The sequence below is a fragment of the Poecilia reticulata genome, linkage group LG21, assembly GCF_000633615.1.
Source record: "Poecilia reticulata strain Guanapo linkage group LG21, Guppy_female_1.0+MT, whole genome shotgun sequence".
Classification (NCBI taxonomy): Eukaryota; Metazoa; Chordata; class Actinopteri; order Cyprinodontiformes; family Poeciliidae; genus Poecilia; species Poecilia reticulata.
The window spans coordinates 17682115-17702243 of NC_024351.1; the positions used below are offsets into that span (position 1 = coordinate 17682115).

Sequence of the window (20129 nt, forward strand, 5' to 3'; positions counted from 1 at the left end):
CAACATTTAGCCCTCTTCATCAAAGGGAAATAAATAATGAGTAGCAGGGACAGCGGTGGAGCTGTGTGCATGTATAACACTAATGACGGCAGATGTTGCTTGGGATTTTAAGTGGAGAGGGAAACCAAGCCCTGCTCTCTGGGAAAGGCCGTAAAGCTGTCACAGCGAGCGAGAATGTTAAACGCAGTGAAGCTTCAAGGCATTTGACTTCATTTGCTGTTTTTTCCGGTGCGCGCACGCGCACACGCACGCACGCACGCACACACACACGCACGCACACACACACACACACACACAGAGACAGAGAGATGCAACGCAAAGGATCAAAGTCAGAGTGAAGGGCAGCTGCAGAAAGAGTTGGAATAAAAAACACTAGGAGGAAGTTTGGCAGGGAACAGTTTTTAAATCAAAGACTAATGATAAAAAGACAAAAGATTTTTTTTTTCCTTTTACATTAACAACAAAAACAACAGCACAACACTGCATCTGTGACACACACTTCTGCTATGTGTGTATACAGAAATAAACAAATCCGCAGCCCCACAGCATGACAGACTCATTAAATCTATAAGGTGCTAACCTTTATGATCCTGTCAGAGGATAGTGGGATGATCCGAGTCTGCCGATACGAAAATCAATGACGTGCTAAATGATCATGATCCCTTCAAGTAATTGAGAAAAGATAACTGTGCACTTGTATACAAATAAAGGTTCCTGCCCTGACACGATTCAATTTAGTTTATTTATATAGTGCCAAATTACTACAGGCTGTTTATCTGCAGTCCATTAAGAAGAAGAAGAAAAAAATATTGGAAAACTGAGACAAAACAACTGGAGGTCTAAAAGTTAGTGAAACATCAACTACCAGAAGACAAGAGTGTACTCACTTGTTACAAATCACATTTTGCTTCTAGTTTTCACTGAATTTAGGCCTCAACTTTGACTGGGCCATTCTAACGCCTGAATACGCTTTGACCCAAACCGTTTCTCTGTAACTTTGGCTGAATGTTTAGAGTCAATGTCCTTGTTTTGTTTTTTAATTTACAATGATTTCAATTGAATCTAGCCGATAAAATCTAAACGCGCTCAACCTGACAAAAGCGAAAAGTAGCAAAAACAAACGTTTTTGTAAGGCACCGTTGTGCATTACACTGTCCAACATGGTGAATTCAAAGCACTTCGCTATGATCTTTTGCAGTATTTCAGTAGTGCGTTTGTGCCTGCAATATATTTTATGCTGCTTTTTAACCTTTTAACCTCTCTTTGCAGTCAGTGAGGATTAAAATCGCATGAACTTTTGGTGCACTCGTAGAAAACGCCCATCCTTCATTGACTATTTAAACTCACATCAAAATGCACTTAAGTGCTGCACTAAAATTTTTACTGCATTCTCGATTACACACAAGCATCCACCCGTTCCACATGTAAGGTATAAAGACACACAGGGGGACTGAAATTACACCTCGAAGCAAAGTGGAACACACAGCACAAAATGAAAACAAAACAATCTGGATTTAAACGGATCGATAAGTAAGTAAGTAAGGAAGGAAGGAAGGAAGGAAGGAAGGAAGGAAGGAAGGAAGGAAGGAAGGAAGGAAGGAAGGAAGGAAGGAAGGAAGGAAGGAAAAGACAGAAGAAATGCAAGGACAGAAGAAATGCAAGGAGGAAGGATACAAACAAGAAAGTATACAAAAAAAGGACGGAAGGAAGAAAGAAAAAGAAAGAAGGAAGGACACACCACATAAGAAAAACAGAACAATCTACTTTTAAACAGAAAGATCCGAACAGAACCACGAAGACACAAAGGAGAAAGGAAGGAAGGAAAAAAAGGATACAAAGGAGAAGAGGAAGGAGAGAAAGAAGAAAGCACTCAAAGGAAGGAAGGAGGAATGGAAGGAAGAACAGACAAGCCGACTGAAAGACAGAAAAAGGTAGAGAATGGCAAAAAAAAAAGGAAAGGAAAGATGCAGGAAAGACTCTCCAAAAATGGAGTGATTGGTGGAAAGACAATAGACAAGAAGCGACAGAAGGGAAGAAGGCAGAAAGGAAAGAATGACGTACACAACATGGAACAGGAAGCAGGGCACACAAGAAAGGAAAGAAGGGCACAAAGGAGCAAATAAGAAAAGGGTGGAAAAAGGGAAGCGGGCAGCAACAGAGGGTAGGAAGTAAATATGGAGTTTTTATCTACAGACGAACCAAGCAGAACTGGAAGTTCAGAAAACGAACCCGACTCCCCGTCTAACACTGGCCTTCACGCCTACAGCTGGTTTCAGAGCATCTGAGGCTGCTTGCGGAGAGGGGTTTAAGGTAGGATGCTGCTTTCATTTTTGGTTCTTCCTGATCTTATCTAAGGGAAGTAGACATGAGAGTATGATATACAGGAGGCAGACAGGTCTTCAGGGTTGACTGGCACATGAGATAGTTTCCTAGCTATAACAATGAGGCACCAGAGAGAGAGAGAGGGAGAGAGGGAAAGAGAGACAGACAGATAAAGCAATAACAAAGAGACAGAAACCAGGCCAGGCATCCTGGGTATTTCTGAACAGTGGCATCATACAAAGTGATGCTTCTTAGTTTGTGCGAGCTTATGTTTTTTCTCTCATTTTTGACCAGAATTTCTTATTTTACGTTATTGAAAACATCCATCAGTAATCTCTTGGTTTTGTTGAGCTCACTTCCCTCATTTTTGCTTGTTTATTTTTTCATGCATTTTATATATTCAACAAATATGCATTTTATTAAAAAAAAAACAACAAACAAACAAAAAAAACGGCTATAGTGGCCAAGTTTCAGGTAACATCTTCACTGGGAAACACACTCACCACAATCTCTTATTCCTCCCTCACGCAAAAACACAATAATTAATCAACAACGCGGCTAAAAAAATTTAATAAAAGAAATAAAAGGGTGCTGCAGGGGTCAGCTATCGCCGCTGGATGCTATGCGACAGGCTCCTCGGGGATGCAAAGGTGAGTCTGGGTGGCAGCAAATGACTCGTCATAGTCAGCTCTTAAATAATGTATGAAAATTGTTAGAGCATGAAGAGGAGACCATAGAAGAGAGATATGCTGATGGGGCTGGGATGGAGGGAAAGAAAACTGGAGCACTTTGTTATAATTAAAAGTGCCTAACCTATGCAAGATTTATGTAGTAGCACAAATTTTCAAGCCGCCGCTACACATACTTGTCAAAGTGCCCCCCCCTCTCACACACGCACAAAATAAAGCTTCAGAAAGCAGAAGCGAGATAAGACCTCTCTCCCAACTGCCACTATGCAGGTATTAAATAAATAAGTCAGACCGGTGACACCCACAGACGGCGCTCTGCGGCGTGCTTTAGTTGTCCTTACAGCCTCGACGCACATTATTGTCGGCGCTCGTCTGATTCATTCTTCAATTAAACCCCCAACCTTGGTGAATCCTTAAACTGTGCAGTGGAACGAATTCTAAATAATGATTTTTGCCTTTAATACGGCAGATTAAAAAGTGTGCAGCGCATTCGATCCGTTGCTTAGAGATGTGGCTGAAGGCGCAAACTTAAGAACTGATTCTTTCCGTTCCGTTTAAGAGAAATGTAGTCGTCGACATTTTGTCATGCATTTCGTAAAATGTGACTTGGTCTTTAAGGTGTTCCGCTTTCGCCCCAAACTACCTGCTGGGTTCTCTTCAGTCTTCATTATACATCCAGACATCTAGATTTACAATTCAGCGTAAATAAAACCAACTATTTATTAGGTGACTTCTGAATTCAACCGGTTGTGAAGGAAAACTTAAGATACTCTTGGCACAGGAGTATCTGCTCATGTTTCATAAATACTAAGTCGTTGCAGAAGATTATTTTAATTCAGAAAATCGTGTAAATCTTCTGCACTCTGAATGAACTCGCCTCGCTAATCCAACAGTCAGCGAGATCAATACAAATGCTTTCCCACTTTAAAAAAATGAATGCAGCTGATGCAAATATCAACAGCAAAAAATTGTAGGAAAGACAGAAGTTGCAGATGTAAATGCTGGAGTAAAACAATTATAAAAAATAAATACTTTTAGAAAAGGTTGACTAAGGGAAGCTCGACTAGGTGATTTAGTATATTTTAACTGATTTAAACATTTAAATATCTGCTGTAAAGGAAAAATAATACAGGTGACAACTGTTGTACTCAGGCAAATATTTAGCAAAACAGAATTTTTTTTTTTTTTTTTTACATTTGACTCCCCTTTCCATCTTAAAGGTAAACTTAAACAATCTCACATAATAACACAAGATGTGTTTTAATTGGTTAAATCTGTTAACTAACCGAGGCCTAAAATAAATTCAAAGATAGATTTAAGCAGCAAAGCCCCAGTGTTGGAGGGAAAAAAACAGAAACAAAAATAACAAAAAAAACCAGCACCTACAATAATCCATTTCACACCAAAGGGTCCCAACCCCGCCCGGACAGATGGTCTGTTGTTTACTAACCCATTTACCTCTTTCACTGCTGAATTTATGTGTGCGTTTCCATGGAAATACAAAAAAAAAAAAAAAAAAAAAGAAAACTATTTCCTTGCCTCAAGAGATTTCTTGTTTGGCAATTCCCTCTTTTGAACTTCTATTTAGGCCAACACTTTAGAGTACATGCAGGGGGAAACTATTAAACGGGTCTAAACGGAGACGGTCGTGGACTTTAATGTGGCCGTTCATCAGCAGATGTGATTTTAACAAGAGCGAATGTAAAGCTTAAAGACGTGGTCTCGTGCTGTAAATCCCTACGCCAGCGTAGGGTTCATCAGTACATTAACGCTTGTAAAATCCCCATAAATACTTGTTGTGATGAATGCCGATTTGCATACGCTCATAAAAGGGGAGATGGACCTTCTACTTATCTCCAGAATAAAGCAATTAAGCAATGTACAAGATGTATTCTAATGTGTGTTTCCAAACAGAGTTCAGCAGGTTTATTTTTCCCCACATATTGTTATTGTGCAATTTTGCAAGTATTATGTTCTGTTCAATGTTCAGCAAGCAGATCTGTGGGTCTGAAAAGACGGAGGTACTGTCATAACCTGCTCTCCGCCACAGGCAGATAACCGCATATTGTGCAAAGGTTCACGGGAAAAAAATGCGTACAGTGGTGGAATAAGCGAGCCAGGAATTAAACGGGAGTCAAATGTTGCCACGGGGAAAAATTGTTTCAGAAATCCCACAAATTAAAATGTATCCTTTAAAGCGTGTCTTGTTAAACAAAGTGAGAAAGTATTAGAAACCGTTTCCATCTGCTTTAGCTCCAATTTAACTATTCTGTTTCAAGCAGAAGCAACCAGAGCGGATCCCTGAGTACTACATTCTACCAAACGCCTTAGAAGAAATTAATGTTTTATTGCAGTAGTTTAATCTCACACTGATTTTTTTTAGTTTGGTAATAAGTTTGGTAATAAGAGCAAACAAACAAAAAGAAAGGATTTAACAGGGAAACGTTTTGCCTTCCGTTGAGAAAATGTACCTAAAGGCACCATTTTCAGTCCCTCCAACAATTCCTTTAAAATAAGTGTACCTGAAACTCATACAAATGATCAGAGATACTTTGAACTAAATGTGACATGATACTCACTTCTTTTGGTCAAAGGCCACTAGGCTTTCCGGAGAACCATAAGATTTAATTTTTCACGTTTACAGGATGGAAAGAGATGTGAATGTTAAGTTTGACAGCTACAGCCAAGAGTGGCACCTTGATGTGACTGAGTTTCCATTACAAACATCAGAAGACATCTACAAAGCAATTGGTTTTTACGGAGTGTTGTCAGAAAAAGCCTAATAAAAAAAAAAAAAAAAAAGAAAAAAGAAAAAGCCTACGGTTTGGTGTTTCAGTAAAACTTAAAATGATTAAACAAAGCCTGGATTTTCCTGAACCTGAGATTATGCTGATACAATTGTGCTATTATTTCGAGCATTTGTTGTAGATGTTCAGACTTACGTGAAGGAAAAAGTAAAAACAACCATTATAGAAGGCAACATTTTAAAGATTACTGAGATATAAATGACAGACTATTTGAGAGGTATTTTCCTGCGCCGAGTTAGCATGACTAAACAAAATTTTTAAAATCTTGTATATTCAGCTGAGAATGAAAACTATATACAGATGGATGTCATTTAGTCCTACTGACCTTTACATTGCTTAGATTCAGTTCCGACACCGGGATGGAAAGTGACTTCTGAAACAATTTCCTTCCCACCAAACTTGCCATCAATGAAGCAAAGCTCCTCGTCTGATCACGCAGACGGGGATATAATTCCACACATTCGACAAATCCAATCAAAACTGAGACAGAGCACATCTTTTAGAGCCTTAACACAATGGAAAAATGGGCCAAAGAACAAGTCAGGAGGAAAATGAGAACACGGTAAACACTGCAAGGGCACAATGATCGTCGGAAAAGGCTGTCAGGGCGACACGGGGCCTTGAGGGAGTCCGGGTCGTTTGGTCATGAAATGGAAAAAGGCGTTTGTCACCCGATGTGACACTTTGATCTGCGGCTTGATGAGATGTTCAGATCAATAGATGATCCCATCTTTGCGTCTTCAAATTACGGATATCAGTCACTATCCTTCCACTGCTGCATCGCCGTCTTCCCATTACCCTTTGTCATCCTCTCGTCTCTCTCTCTTCATTCAAAGTCACAACACGGTGCTCGGCCAAAACAATTTGGAAAATAAACTTATTTGTTTTATTGCCAAGGCCCGCGATCAATACGAGCCTCCTTTCTGCGCACTAAAAATCAAAGCTGGAGTCATTAGAGCATTTGTATAGTTGAGTATAAAGCAATAGGGATATAAGCCCGACTCTGGCATAGTAAAAACTTCTGTCTCCTAGCTTACTAAGAACTACTGTTTTCTTAGACCACAATCTACACTCAAATGTATCTTATGAACTGCAAAAACACCAAATCTTATAAAGTATTTCCCCCCAAAATGTCTCGTTCCCAAACATCCTGCTCCACTGGCAGATTTCACTTACAACCAGTGCGTTCCATCAATATGAAGGAATTATTAACTTAAGACAAGCTCCTATTTCTTCCTGAAAATGTACCTGTAAGTTAGTTTTGTCTTACTAGATATTTGCTCTAGAAACTAGACCAAAAACATTTAGTGTTTTTGCAGTGTGATAAGTTATATGCAGGAAATATTTCATGGTGGAGCTCCTGACTAGGGGGATTTTCACCTTGGTTGCCTGGCAACATCCCAGCAAAAGCAAAACTCGACAGTGCTGCCAGCAGGACTGCATTTCCCACCCAAAAACCTGATTCCGTTTAGCTGTAACGCAGCTAAATCGGCTCATATTCATGCCCGATGCAATTCCACGTCCAGATTTTGGTGAAGTAGGACTTCAGCCAGCTTGCTCAGTTCAAACCCAGCACAATTTTAACACAAAATACAATGTAGGAATAATTCGTGAGAGATTTTCTGACCAAGAGTTTGTTTCTGGTCAGAAAAAAAAACAAAAACAAAAAAGCAATGGGACACCATGCACTCCCTGTAGTCAAAACTGCTACAACAACAAGAGCGAGAGATGAGCCTGGGACGTAATTTAGTCAGAGCATCTATCCTGCTCTGTCCTTTTCCTCTCTGCTGCTTAGTAAATGGCCAGTGGGATGACGGTGCCTGTGGTGCCCTCTTCACAGAAGACAGATATGCCCTGATGCACAGGCGGTTCCGAGAAGTGCTGAAGATGTCAGCCTGTACACGCACACGGAGCCACAGCAGGGCATGAAAGCTTCCTGGGGAAATTATCTGTTCCCCCAAGCAAAAATATACAGCCACACTTATAAAGCGGGAGTGGGGATGTAAAAAGCAATGTACCGGCTGTCTCTTTGACTGATGTGAGTGATCAGAGTCCTTGTGCAAAGACGAAAATATGCTAAGGCACCTGGTAAGGGTCCCCTGAAAGGAATGAAGTTTAAAAGCTGGATACTGAGTGAAAAGAAACTGGCATTTACCAGCAGCCCTTTGATATCCTGGAAAAAGAAAGAAGAAGAATTCAGGCTGGTGAGTAAGAAACTGTTCTTAAGATGTGTCGTCCTGCTGCTCTGTGTTGGTGTAATTAGGACTTGTAAATGAGGCGGCGCTACAGGTTTGCTTATAATAAAGTGTTTATGTTACATAAAGAAAATCTATTTGTTTATCGAAAAACAGTATTTGGTATAAACTACGAGGTATGATAATCCCAGGTGGAAAAAAATGTAAGAACTCTCGCTTTAAAAGCAAAACGTGTATTACTTTGCTTTTATTTAAAACAGAAAAGCAACAAGTATTCCTACCGCTTCCAATGCATTGTTGATTATTACAGTTAAAGTTGGAGTACATAACGTTTATAACAGACAATCTGAGAGAGAAAAAATAATCAATGTCCTCCACCTCCTCGTACTGCTCCTAGTGTCATCTGCAGAAATGCGCCGCTCCCGGTCAAAAGCAGCCAATCGGTGCCGAGAGGAGCATGTTAGCGCTGTCAATTAAACTTGTGTATGAGCTGCTTGATGTGCAATTGGCAGGGGAAAAAAATCACCTACTCTTACAGAAAAACTGTTCATCTACAGCCATCAATGGCCAAGCTAAGCTAGCCCGAGCAATCATAGAAAAAGAGCTGGATCGTAGCAGAGAGCAAGGGGAAGGGTGTGACCAGAGCATACACCCGTTTTTATGGATGTCAAAAATTTTAATGAGTTTAGACGAGGATAAGCAAAATAAATTTCCCATTGCATTTGAAGGTTCGTTTTATTTTAGCCAAATGCTTAACATATAGCATTTGGGAAGCAGAAAAAAACCTAACACTTCTGCTGACAGGAAATATCTGTAAAAAATAAAAAATAAAAAAAAATCTCATCTCTTTCTTGTTAGATTTGTAGCTATACAAAAACAAAAAGTTTAGAAGCATGCTGTAAAAATCATAAATTATAATATTTTACATTAGCATGCTTCCATAAAATGTGTAATTACTTAGTCCCTAAACAAATATACCCCTAAAAATTAGCATTTTGTAGGTGTATAACGGAGGGGGAGGGGGTGTGATCATGGTAAAATGCCAAAATGACTACAAATGACAACACATTTGTAGTGTTGTCATTTGCCAGGAGATGGCTGCTCAGTCAGCTTCACACAATTTAAAAAAAGAAATACGGTTAATAAATGGTCACGCCAGATTTTTCTTGCATCTAACCACAAAAAAATAGAAAAAATAATTAGGTTTTAAAAGGTTACATTTATTTTTTAAAATATGCAATACCCATAATACCAGTAGCTACCCATACCTTAGTCTAACCCAGGCTTACAGTGCAACTCTGCAAGTATTCAAAACTGTAAAATAGTTGCTGACTAAATCATTTAATATGCAGTCAAATTACAAAACAAGCATAACCCCATTTACCCTGCTGTAGATATTTATTTCCAAATATTTACAGCAATGTGAGCTTACAGTCTGCAGGCTGTTCCACTAAAGGAAGATCAGAAGGCACATCACATTCACTGTGAATGATGGCCATTATTGTACTTTGCTGGAGCTCTTGCACGTTCTAAATTGATTAGATTAGATAGCGATTAGAAACCCTGCGAGTCTGTTAAAGGATTCACACCATCGCAGCTGTATGATAATAGAACTCCAAAGTGAGGGATATTGAATTAAATAATGGGACACAGGGTTTCTTTGTACTACAAGCGACACCTTTCTGGATAATTCTTCATCTGACATTTATTGGCTTGGGAAAAAAAAAAAAACTTCCAGTTTGACTTCTGAAGGTATTACACTTCTCAGATGCAACGCTAAAACGAAGGAAAAAACGTGTTTCCTTATTACAGTGTTCTCATAACATGCCCATTTTAAAGTTTCATACTTTTCCAGGCATTACATTGCTGCGCCATAAAATATTCCCCTTTCAAAAGGTTTTAGTATCAATTTTTGCAAGAAATTATGATGCAACATAATGCTGAAAGTGGCTTCTGACTCAGCAGTCTGATAAAGATCCATTACCCTGTTTCTGGGGATCTGAAAAAACTTGGATCAGCTAAACTCTTCAACACTTCTGGAGTGAAATAACCTGGATAAAATATTGATCCTTCACATCTTTTACAAATTCGAGTGTTATTTTACAAAATCTTATCCTTTTTGGGTCATTGTGTTTGAATGGAAACAATATAACCTCTTAACTTAGCCAGGGGTGAGAATAATTTAAAGTTTAAAAGTTTGTGCCAAGCATAAAAAAAAAGCTTTTGATAACTTTTTCTAACCATGTCATTATTTTAGAGAGTAAATTCTAAATAAGCACAGTTTATTTTCCTTGGAATATTTGGGGAAATAAAATGTTACAGCGTCAGCAGTGTCAGAAGCTGCATTCAGCAAAACCCAAACCGCTTTACTAAAGCGGAGTAAGAATTCTCACACAACCAGACATTCCACAAATATAAACCCTGCCTTGGACGAAACTCATACATCAAGTAAATGAATATTCAACTCACCACAGATTTAAATGCACAAGGTGGTGAGCTTAATGGGAAAACAGATATCAGTTCGCTTTGAACTTCTGACGGAGAGCAGAAAGTTCCAAAGACAATTTTGTTCTCGCAAAACAAATCTATAAGTCATTCAAACTAATTCAGTACTAATGCATCATGTTTGTGCAATTGTTCCAGTCAATTACAACTTATCAGAATGAGGCAAAGAGAGGGAAAGCACCCCATTAGGCCGCTTGGCGTACGCTGGCTTCTGATGTTTACTGAAATTGACTAATCGACTGTGCTATGGTTTTAAAAAAAAAACAACGAGACTGAAAACCCCAGGAGGCCCAGTATAATTTTTCCGTTTGCAGTCCTGACTAAATGCTGGGATGTTCGGTTGTTCTTTGCTGTCGGCGAGAGGCGGAATGAAAAGTTGACTCCGTTCTATAATCAACGAAAGCCGCGGCTCCGAGATCCACGTTAATTGGAATAGTGGGATTGGCTTTGAGAGATTCCAAACCTGGCAGATGCCCACGGAGACCTCTGAGACGCAGAGCGGTAATCCTTAAACAAAACTAAAGTCTCAAAACAAAGAACGGCGCTGGGGAACTCTCTGTTTGATTAAGGAATCAATCAAGATGAACTATAATGTTTACGTTCTTCATTACCATCATAACTGTAAGAAGAAAACAAGTTTAAAAACAATTAAATCGTTTTACGTGGCAGTCTTACATAGTTAACTTTGCCCTCATGAAAACACTTAACCCAGCTCCCACAAACTAAAATAACTGAGTAGAAAAATAACCAAGGTGAACTTTTTAATATATATATGTAAAATGATTGTTCATATTCCACTGAAAGAAAAAAAAAATCTCCCGACAATAATACAAATTGCACACTTCAGCAACATTCAAACGGATGCAGCCTGATGCTAAATGATCCAAGAAGTATCTCTGCCCACAAACTGGTAACCTATGCTCTTGGCTTTCAAAAAGCGCAATTGGAGGTTTCAACTCTGATGGCGCATTCACACAAAACGCATTACGCGCACCGAAAACACATCCGACGCTTCAAGTTAGACGCATGTGCACTTTGAATGCAGACGCTTGACATTTCTAGCTTTTTGCGCGTCTGGTTTACATTCAAAGTCAATGTGGAGGCGCGTCGGACACTTTGGACGCTCTTGATACTCAAAACGCTCCAAATGGTTCAAATCATGTCGCGCTAGACGCTCCAAACGTGCCGCACAGGCCCTCGATGTGTCTACACATAGACTTTGACTGTAAACGCCTGACGCGCGTAACGCGTTTGACTGTTTTAGATTTTTTTAAATATGGTACGATCTAATTTAATACTAACCTTTCGCCAAAAATGAGTGATTATTGATACTCTGCTTTTATGGACTACCAGTCGCATCACACAAAAAACATGTATTGAAGAGGAAAAAGATTCCATATATTTAGAAATTGTTAAGAGAGGGAGACCTTGGCCATGTAGAGGAAAGGACCTAGTGGAGGTTATATTCAGACACCTGCTTTTAAACAACCTCAGAAAGTGTCAATTTTAGCTGGGAAGTACTGCTGAAAGCTGTGTGAAAGCTATCCAACAAAATGGATTTTCAACTGCAGAAACCAGAATTTAAAAGTGGAGGGAAGAGATTAAGAGAAACCACATGTAAAGTTACTTCAGCATTAGAATTTTATGCTAAACTACCAATTAAATACTAAAGTAGGTCATTGCTGTGTCCACACTTAAAGCAAACAACTTGGCCATCTGAGGTCAGTGGAGCTCTGTCCTTCTCTAGCATGAACTCATGAATGAAGGAAAAGCTCATTTAGATTCAATCTGCAGGGTTTCTACACAGTCTTCACGTCACAATCCAGAACTTTTTCTCACCCATATTCCCAGAATTTGTTGTTCTTTTGTAGATCATTTCTGAAGTGTAAATACAAAAGTTCGCCGTGACTTTCTGGGAAATGTTTTAATGGCTTTTTAAGGCTTTACACAAGAAACCAGCGAAAACAAGAGACCGTAATGCCAAGGGACAGATGGGCCGGTTAAGATGCCACTTTTAGAAAATAGGACAGGGAGTAAGGCACTTCCTCTGTTTTCATCTCTCATACACTTCCAGAACTAAAAAAATAAATAAATACATTTTAATCCAATTCTATACTTCTACAGACTTGATAAGTTGCCTGTATCACCTGCTTCAGCATTCTGCAGGAATCAGATATAATAAGCCATACTATACATTTAGAAATTTTTTAAAGTGCAGTAGGAATCTTTTGTTTTCCCTGCAGGAAATCTGCCACTGCCACTACAACGCTGCCTGAACAGGGCACTTAAAAATGCCTTAATGTTCATGATTTAAGATATCACTTGATAGCAGCTTTGACCATCATGATGTTCTCTCTTTTTTATAACTGATTGTTGTGAATATAAAGTACCAAGTCAAAGATAAAGTTGTGTGTCGCAGGGAGTTAGACAAGTAAAAATTTCCAAACTCTAATTCTGGAGAGTCTCCGTTGGCTGAACATTAATTACATTGCCGCGATTTGGTAAAATTAATGCCATTTCCTTAGAGTAAAGGGCTTTAAACATGAACCTGTTATTTCTGATGCATATGTGCTGCACTGAATGAAATCAACCTGAAACCACGTGGCAGAAACTAGTATTATGGTCGGATTTCATGCTCTCAGAGAGGAAGGTTAAGGAGTCAAATGTCTGACAAGAAAGGAAAATCAAGCTTCTAGCAAGCATCTCACGTCCAAGCAAAAATAAATAAATCCTTGCCTTGCTTTTATGCAGCAACCATTTTAGCCTGCGGTAAAAGGAACGAATAGGAGTTTATTATCAATTCAGATATCTCATCAACATGCAGTGATGGACAGTCATTTGAAAGAGAGAGAGGAGGGGGGGTGGGAGCTGTCCATTTACAGTGATGGGAGATAAAAAAGCGAAGGCGGAGGGGCGAAACAGCCACGCTCCATCTACATGAACACAACCTGCTACCTGTTGCCCTGGGCGTGCTATTAAGCAACATGATGGCCACTTTATGCCGTGTCTGCGACATTTCGTCCACAAACTAACTGAAGAATGTACCTTTCGACACTGCACAAACGTTAGCTGTGGCAGCCACATCAACGGCAAGACAAGCAGAGGGTTCATTTGCCTTCGTGCCATTGGTTTACCTGCATTAAATCAAAACCAGGCAGATAACTGAGAGCAAAAAAAAAATCACAACATTAATCATTTTTTGAGTAATACGGAGCAGCATGTAGCCAAACAATGTTATGAAAAAACTAACTTGCAATGTTGTGACAACTTCTATCCCTTCTCACGAAACAAAACGCATCTCAAAGACAGTATCTTCTGGTTTTCAAGTAGACGACTTTAAAAATCTAAGTGTTCTTACATTATTTTTGTACCCGATAATACATTTTATGAGTGTGCAACAATCAGATTCTGACAGCCCGGTTCTAGGGCTTCCTCACAAAGTTCTTCATCGACTAGTAAGGTAAATAAGGGCTGTTAAAGTGCGAGTACGTGTGTAGTGGTTTCCAGAAAGTATCTCGGTTTTACTTTTGAAATTGGTTTTATTTCGTTTTTAACCAAGTAAATGATCACCAACAAAAGGACAATGAAAGGTCTTGGGGGAGAATTAGCAGGGAGTCCAGAGAGGAAGTGAGGTAGATTTGTTCTTGGAGCCTTCAATGGTTTTACTTTCAAAATTATCTCCCAACAAAAGCTTTAAAGACCAGCAAGTTAATTTGTTTCTTTAGAAAAACTGTGCTTTATGCACAGCCTCGTGTTGCGTTAAACTGCTGGTGAGATATGCTTCTCACTACTAATTTAATTAACTCACCGAGACATTGTGTTTTTGGGAGTGTCTTGCATAGCAATTATCTCCAACAATCACACAACTCAACTTGGTTTGCAAGCGCTCTTGCCTGTAAAAGGGATTTTATTTCAGCTGTCATATCTGCAGTCCGTCAACGCGTCATTTGTATTTTCATTTTGACCTTTAGACTGTTATTGTACAGTGAACGACTTACGGTAATACTGAATAACTGCTAGGCACTGAAAGCTGAAGATTTCTTTGAAAGAGCAACAGAAGCACTCGCTCATTGCACTTTTCTTTTTTTTGTTTTTTGATGGTTCTACAGCCATAAAATCAAAATAGATCCAGGTGGCCTATAAATAATTCTGGTCTGAAGAGGGTTAATTTATTCACCTCATTAGATGGTGGTTCGTTTACGCACCAGCCCTGCACCGCTTCACCATCTTTAGTTATTTAGGTGGATTTCACTTTTAAAATAATCTGCGTCTGCACAATTTACATGCAAAAACCACTTTCTCTTCCAGTCTCAAATTTCTAGACATGTTTTCACCTCAATTTTTCAAGCATTCAACATTTTAGAGCAACAGCATTGCCATAAATCGATTAGTGAGTAGCAGGTACTCTTTGGTACTCTTTAGAGCATTGAAGATGATGAGGGGCAAAAAAAAAAAAAGACTTAATAAAATTAGATTTCCATACTTTGTTTTTTCTTTATAACTTCCCAGGACCTGGAAAATCGTCACATATGTCCAGAATTCACAGAAGCCCTGTAACAGACACTTTGCGTAGCTCTAAGTCACACAAACGTCAAGTAATATTTACAATTTGTTGCTCCTGCAACAATCTGGCAGAAATTCTTGAGACACGTTTTGTGTAATAAATGACATAGTAGTCTTGAAGATTGACTGAGTAGAAAATTAGTAATGTTTTGGGGGGTAAAAGGTCATATTACTGCATAAAAGGTGATAGAATAAATACACAGGTTATTAGTTTATTTATTGTGGCTCATAAATCAATCTGGTATACGTCCAAATCACTATTTAATATCAAAGCTATCGTGCCATAGAGAGAGTGGTAAATAAAAGTGATAATAGTTAAAATTCTTGAATATTTATAAAAAGTCAAAACATGGAAAAAATATTTCAAACACCAAAGAATGTCACCACCAAGAGAAATGGCATGTGCAAGACTTCCTAGCACATTTTTCAGTGGTTTTCACAAATTGTCTGAGTCCTTTATTTAGATCTAAACCAACCTCTGCAAACATGCAGCTGTCGTTTCGTTATGCAACCCATAAATTAAGAATTTCTCATTAAATCAGGGATATCTGTGGATTGAGATTTCTAAAGGCCACTCATATTAGGCAACTTGTTTTTGAAGCGTGACATTTACAGAGTGCGTCTAAAATTTTGCATTTTTAGCCATAAAGCCCGCGACTCTCCCATACGATCAAGACCAACTGATTCGCCTTGCTGAATAGCATCAGTGACAGAAGAACTGAACAGGCTTAATTATGAATGAAAGCAAGACACTCCGCATGAACCGTATCCTGGTGGCAATGCACTCCGAGTGAACCCGGGTCCGCGGCCTAAGGTAATGGGGCTCTGGGTTTTCTGTTGCTCCTGGGAGAGTGGCAGATGTGTGAGGTTGAAGAAGGAGAGAAACCATGACAGAGCAACCCACAGAGGCTAATGGAAACCCCAGCCTTCCCGTTTCCTCGTGCATTAACAGCCGCGGCGCTGCCATCTCTCTCCCAACCCTCGGCGACCTCGCGGGAGCGCCAGCTGTTCCGGCCGTCTGCGTCCGAACAACAAGACTCCACCCCTTTCCCCCCTCGCCTCACGCTGTTGCTGCTTTTAACACCCGATTTGAAAATATCCCTAGTCCTCAAAAAGCTTTCCATGTAACCTTCTCCATGACTCAAATAAATAAATAAATATACATTTAAAAAAAAAAAAAAGTGCATCTCCTCGGTGCCGCCGCTCGGCTATATCTGAATGTCACAGGCAGGTTCTCGGTTTGAGGCAAATGGAAAGAGATGTGGGCGGGGGGAAAGCTGGTCCAGATAAAAGCCCGAAAGAACTGCAGGTACCGAACCACCTCCAGATGATCTTACCAGCTCCAGGTAAGTGATCTGGGATAACTTCAACTTTTAAGTGCCCCGTGACCCTGCTGTGAAAGGGAAAGCAAAAGGCGCGTACGCGGGACTGACCCAGCTCCACTCGGTTCACTTCCTCAGTAACGGCACAGAGATTGGAGATTGACGCCTCCCCGTCAGACAGATGCGCCTTCCTTTGAGTCGTACCTCACACAGGACCCGACTCTGATCAATTTGTCTAATAGGTGCCTCGTTGCGGTGCTCCAGGTGAGAACTAGCTGGCAATGTCACAAATTAATCACTTGAGTTACTGTAATTAATTACACCTCTGGCGGAGTCTGATAACGACTCTCCCAATCGCTTCCAAATTGGTGGCCTGCATCTGTGACATTTGGCTTTCTAGATAAAGACTATCGACAAAAGTAGCAAATAAAAGACGTCCTGTGTGTGTGTGTGCGTGCGTGTGTGTATGTGTATATATGTCTGGTCATTCTAGTTCCATGTTGACCTTTACTGGTGTTATTGCATGACTAAATTAACATTTTCTACACTTAAGAGACAATTAAATATTTTCCTTTGGAGAAAAAAAAAGTACTGGTCAAATTGAAATGTTTGTGTATTCAAATGGAAACTCGTTTGACCCTCATGTGAATTTCTTTTTTCAGTGAGAGGAGAAAAAAAAAACAACAACTGCCCTCAAAAGGCTAGAAATATTTCTCCCCTCTGTCGGGTTCCACGGAGAAACTCTCATGGGAGAAATGCTCCATCTAGTGGCGATTTGTGGTACTTGAGAACAAAGATATGGATTTTTTTTTTATAGAAAACAGGCCTTTTATTATGCCATGCTTCAACTGCCAAGTAAATACTGTTTTTTTTTTTTTCTTCCATCAACATTTCAGATTTTCCAGTGCAACATCTCTCTACACATTTCCCGCACTTGCCAATATTTCAGGTCAGTTTCACCAGGCTATTGCAATCTTCTGCGTCCAAATGAAAGCTGTATGGCGCAACACGCAAAACCCCGGCTCGCCCCTCATTTGTCCAGGTAACGGCCTCATTACTCTGCCCCCTGCCCGTCGCCGGCCCGCCCTCCACCCTTAGGCACCCGCCGTTTACCACAGGTGGGCATGTAATTGCTCTGCGGCGCGGCCGAGTTCTGAGTGCTTAGGAGACGGCGGCCACGCTAATGAGGCTGCTCACTGTGTCGCTTCTCCATAGACTAAATGCATGTGAAAGGGGAAGAGCGACGGCATTCCGTGTGTCGATTTCCCTGTAATGCACAGAGCCTTACAAAAAGTATTCAAACTCCGGGATTGATTTCGCATTTACTATGGCAGACCTCAGTGGATTTTACTGGGATCTGGTTAGATAAGCTGCTATGAAATAGTGAAGATTGTGCTGTGGTAGGATTTTTTTTTTTTTCAGCTTCAAAAGTTTCATTTAAATATATAAAATATGAAATTTTAGTGTTCAGCTGCAATCACTCCAATGCTCAGCTGTAAAATCAGTACAGACGTGCTGCCTTCAAGCCACATCTGACTGGTCAATTATTTATATATGTACAGTTGATGGCCATACTACACATCCCACAATGCACTGCAACAACTAGGAGGAAAGTTTATGCAGCTTTTGCGTTCTTAAGCAATGCCCAACCAATTGAGAACATAGCTGGGCTGACTTAAACTTGCCTCTAAAAACTTGATTAACATGAATACAACATGACAGATTACTCCAAAAGCAATATCCTTAAAGTGACACATGGCGGTGGTGGCAGCATCATGATGTGGGAATGTTTACAAAAGCAAAGAGAGAAGCAGGAAGGGGTTCAGAGGAAGAAAGCTGAAGGTGAACTAAATTTAAATAGGAGTAATTTTGTTTACATTTTATTTATGGTTTTAGTTGTGTGGGGTTTTCATTTTCGTCTTATTGTTTTCAATTGTTGTTGGGCTTTTTTCTTCCAGTTCCAGTGTTAGGTATTCTTTAAAAAAAAGTTAAGGTTTATTGGTCTTTCTTTGAGAGGCAGAATTTGCAATATTATCAATGTATCACTGGAAAATGGTCTCAAAACAACAATTACCATTTATCTCATTAGGACATTTTATCGTTCAGCTAAATGTGTTATCGTGACGGGCCTAAGCGCAACAAGATGACGACTGAGAATTTTTGCTGTAAGAAGTAGAAACAATTCATAATCTACATGAGAAAAGCTGGTAGAGATAAAGGACTAGCCACTGAAGCCATAGCAAAAGCTGTTTATATAAGAAAATAATGATTTAGGGAGTTTGAATACAAAAAAGTTCCACACTTTTCAGATTTTTAAGAGGCAAAACATTTTGAAACTAGCTTTTTTGCACTTTCAGTCCATCCAATAGGATCTAAACAAAGTACTTTTTTTTTTTTGCTTTAGATGTCAAAAGAGATCAAAGTTCAAAAAGGATGAATTACGTGTCACCTCATGTAAAAAAAAAACAACAAAAAAAAAAGCATATATTTTGACCTTCATGATGGATGTTACGTTACACTTCAAGGTACGACATTTGCAGCTTGCGACCCTTCATGCCGCTCACGCAGCACGAGAAAGGAATGCATAAAGACTCACTGGCAGTGCAGTGTTTGAAAGCGGCCTCGCCTTGGGTGTTCGTCTTGGCCTGCTCTTCTCCTGCAGGATGCTGCTTTCGAGCTGGTAAAGCACCGGGAGCTGAGGTAGGCTGACCCACAGTCTGGAAGTCTGCAGGGGCACAGAGAGACCATCAAAAACTAAAAGTTTTTGGGTGCTTTTTGTGTAAATGTTGTGTGGTGCACAAGTGAAAACAAAAAATAATAATAATCCAACCTAAAAAATGAACATTGGATTGGATATTGCTGAACAAGAAAACTCTAGATCTGTAAAAATGATTGATAAAGACACACTTGATGATTATTCAGCTCCCCATCAGGAAAAGACATGGATAAAATCAGAACTTCAGTGAAGAGAAATTATGTCCTTGAAAAGTTTCTGGCTCGTTTAAAAAGAAAGAAAGAAAAAAAGATTTATTGGGTTATATATATATATATATATATATATATATTCCTCTCTGATGCAAACAAGTTTTTTTAACCTAGCTTAAACTGAGCATGATGTAGTTCTGGGCTTACTGATAGTTTCATGTCAGAACATCGATGGGATCATCAAGAATTTATAACAGCTGCATTCCTCCTCGGGCAGCTATCTTACTCTGCAGAAACATTCGTTTTGAATCCTGTACTTTAGGCTTCATTAAGATGAAGTGAAACGTATTTGGAGTGACCTTTGAAAACAGCTTTGTCGCCGACGCGGTTCCTGCTCAACGTGCAACTCTGCTTTCTACGGCTCAAGCCAAATGTCAACAGGCTCTTTTGGACATTTTTGAGATTGAGTTTAAAAACCCGCCCAAAAAAACAGGCTTAGGGCAGTATTGTGAGCCTTTCTTGAGATGCTTTAGCTTTGAGACATTTCTGGAAGTATAATCTAAAATAGCTAAATATATGCGACCACCAGTTAGGATGTGTTCGGTTGATTCAACTTGCTAACATGACAAATGACAAAGTGGGTAAAAGCTGATTCTGACCCATCTTGCGAAAGCAATATAACCACATTTTATCACTGTACAACCATGAACTTCAGTGTATTTTATTCAGATTTTAAGTGGTTAACTAACGCAAGCAAAAGATAGGAGCAGTTTGATATTACCTATGCAAGGGACACAGCAA

General features: G+C 39.6%; 1 protein-coding gene across 1 annotated transcript in view; it reads right to left on the reverse strand.

The window, feature by feature from the left end:
* Positions 1-20129, reverse strand: part of atad2b (ATPase family AAA domain containing 2B) — an 86358-nt gene that overhangs the window by 35406 nt on the left and 30823 nt on the right. Inside the window, exon 24 of the mRNA XM_008398289.2 lies at positions 19000-19128. Within this exon, the coding sequence (XP_008396511.1) occupies positions 19000-19128 (129 nt within the window). The remainder of the gene's footprint in view (positions 1-18999; positions 19129-20129) is intronic.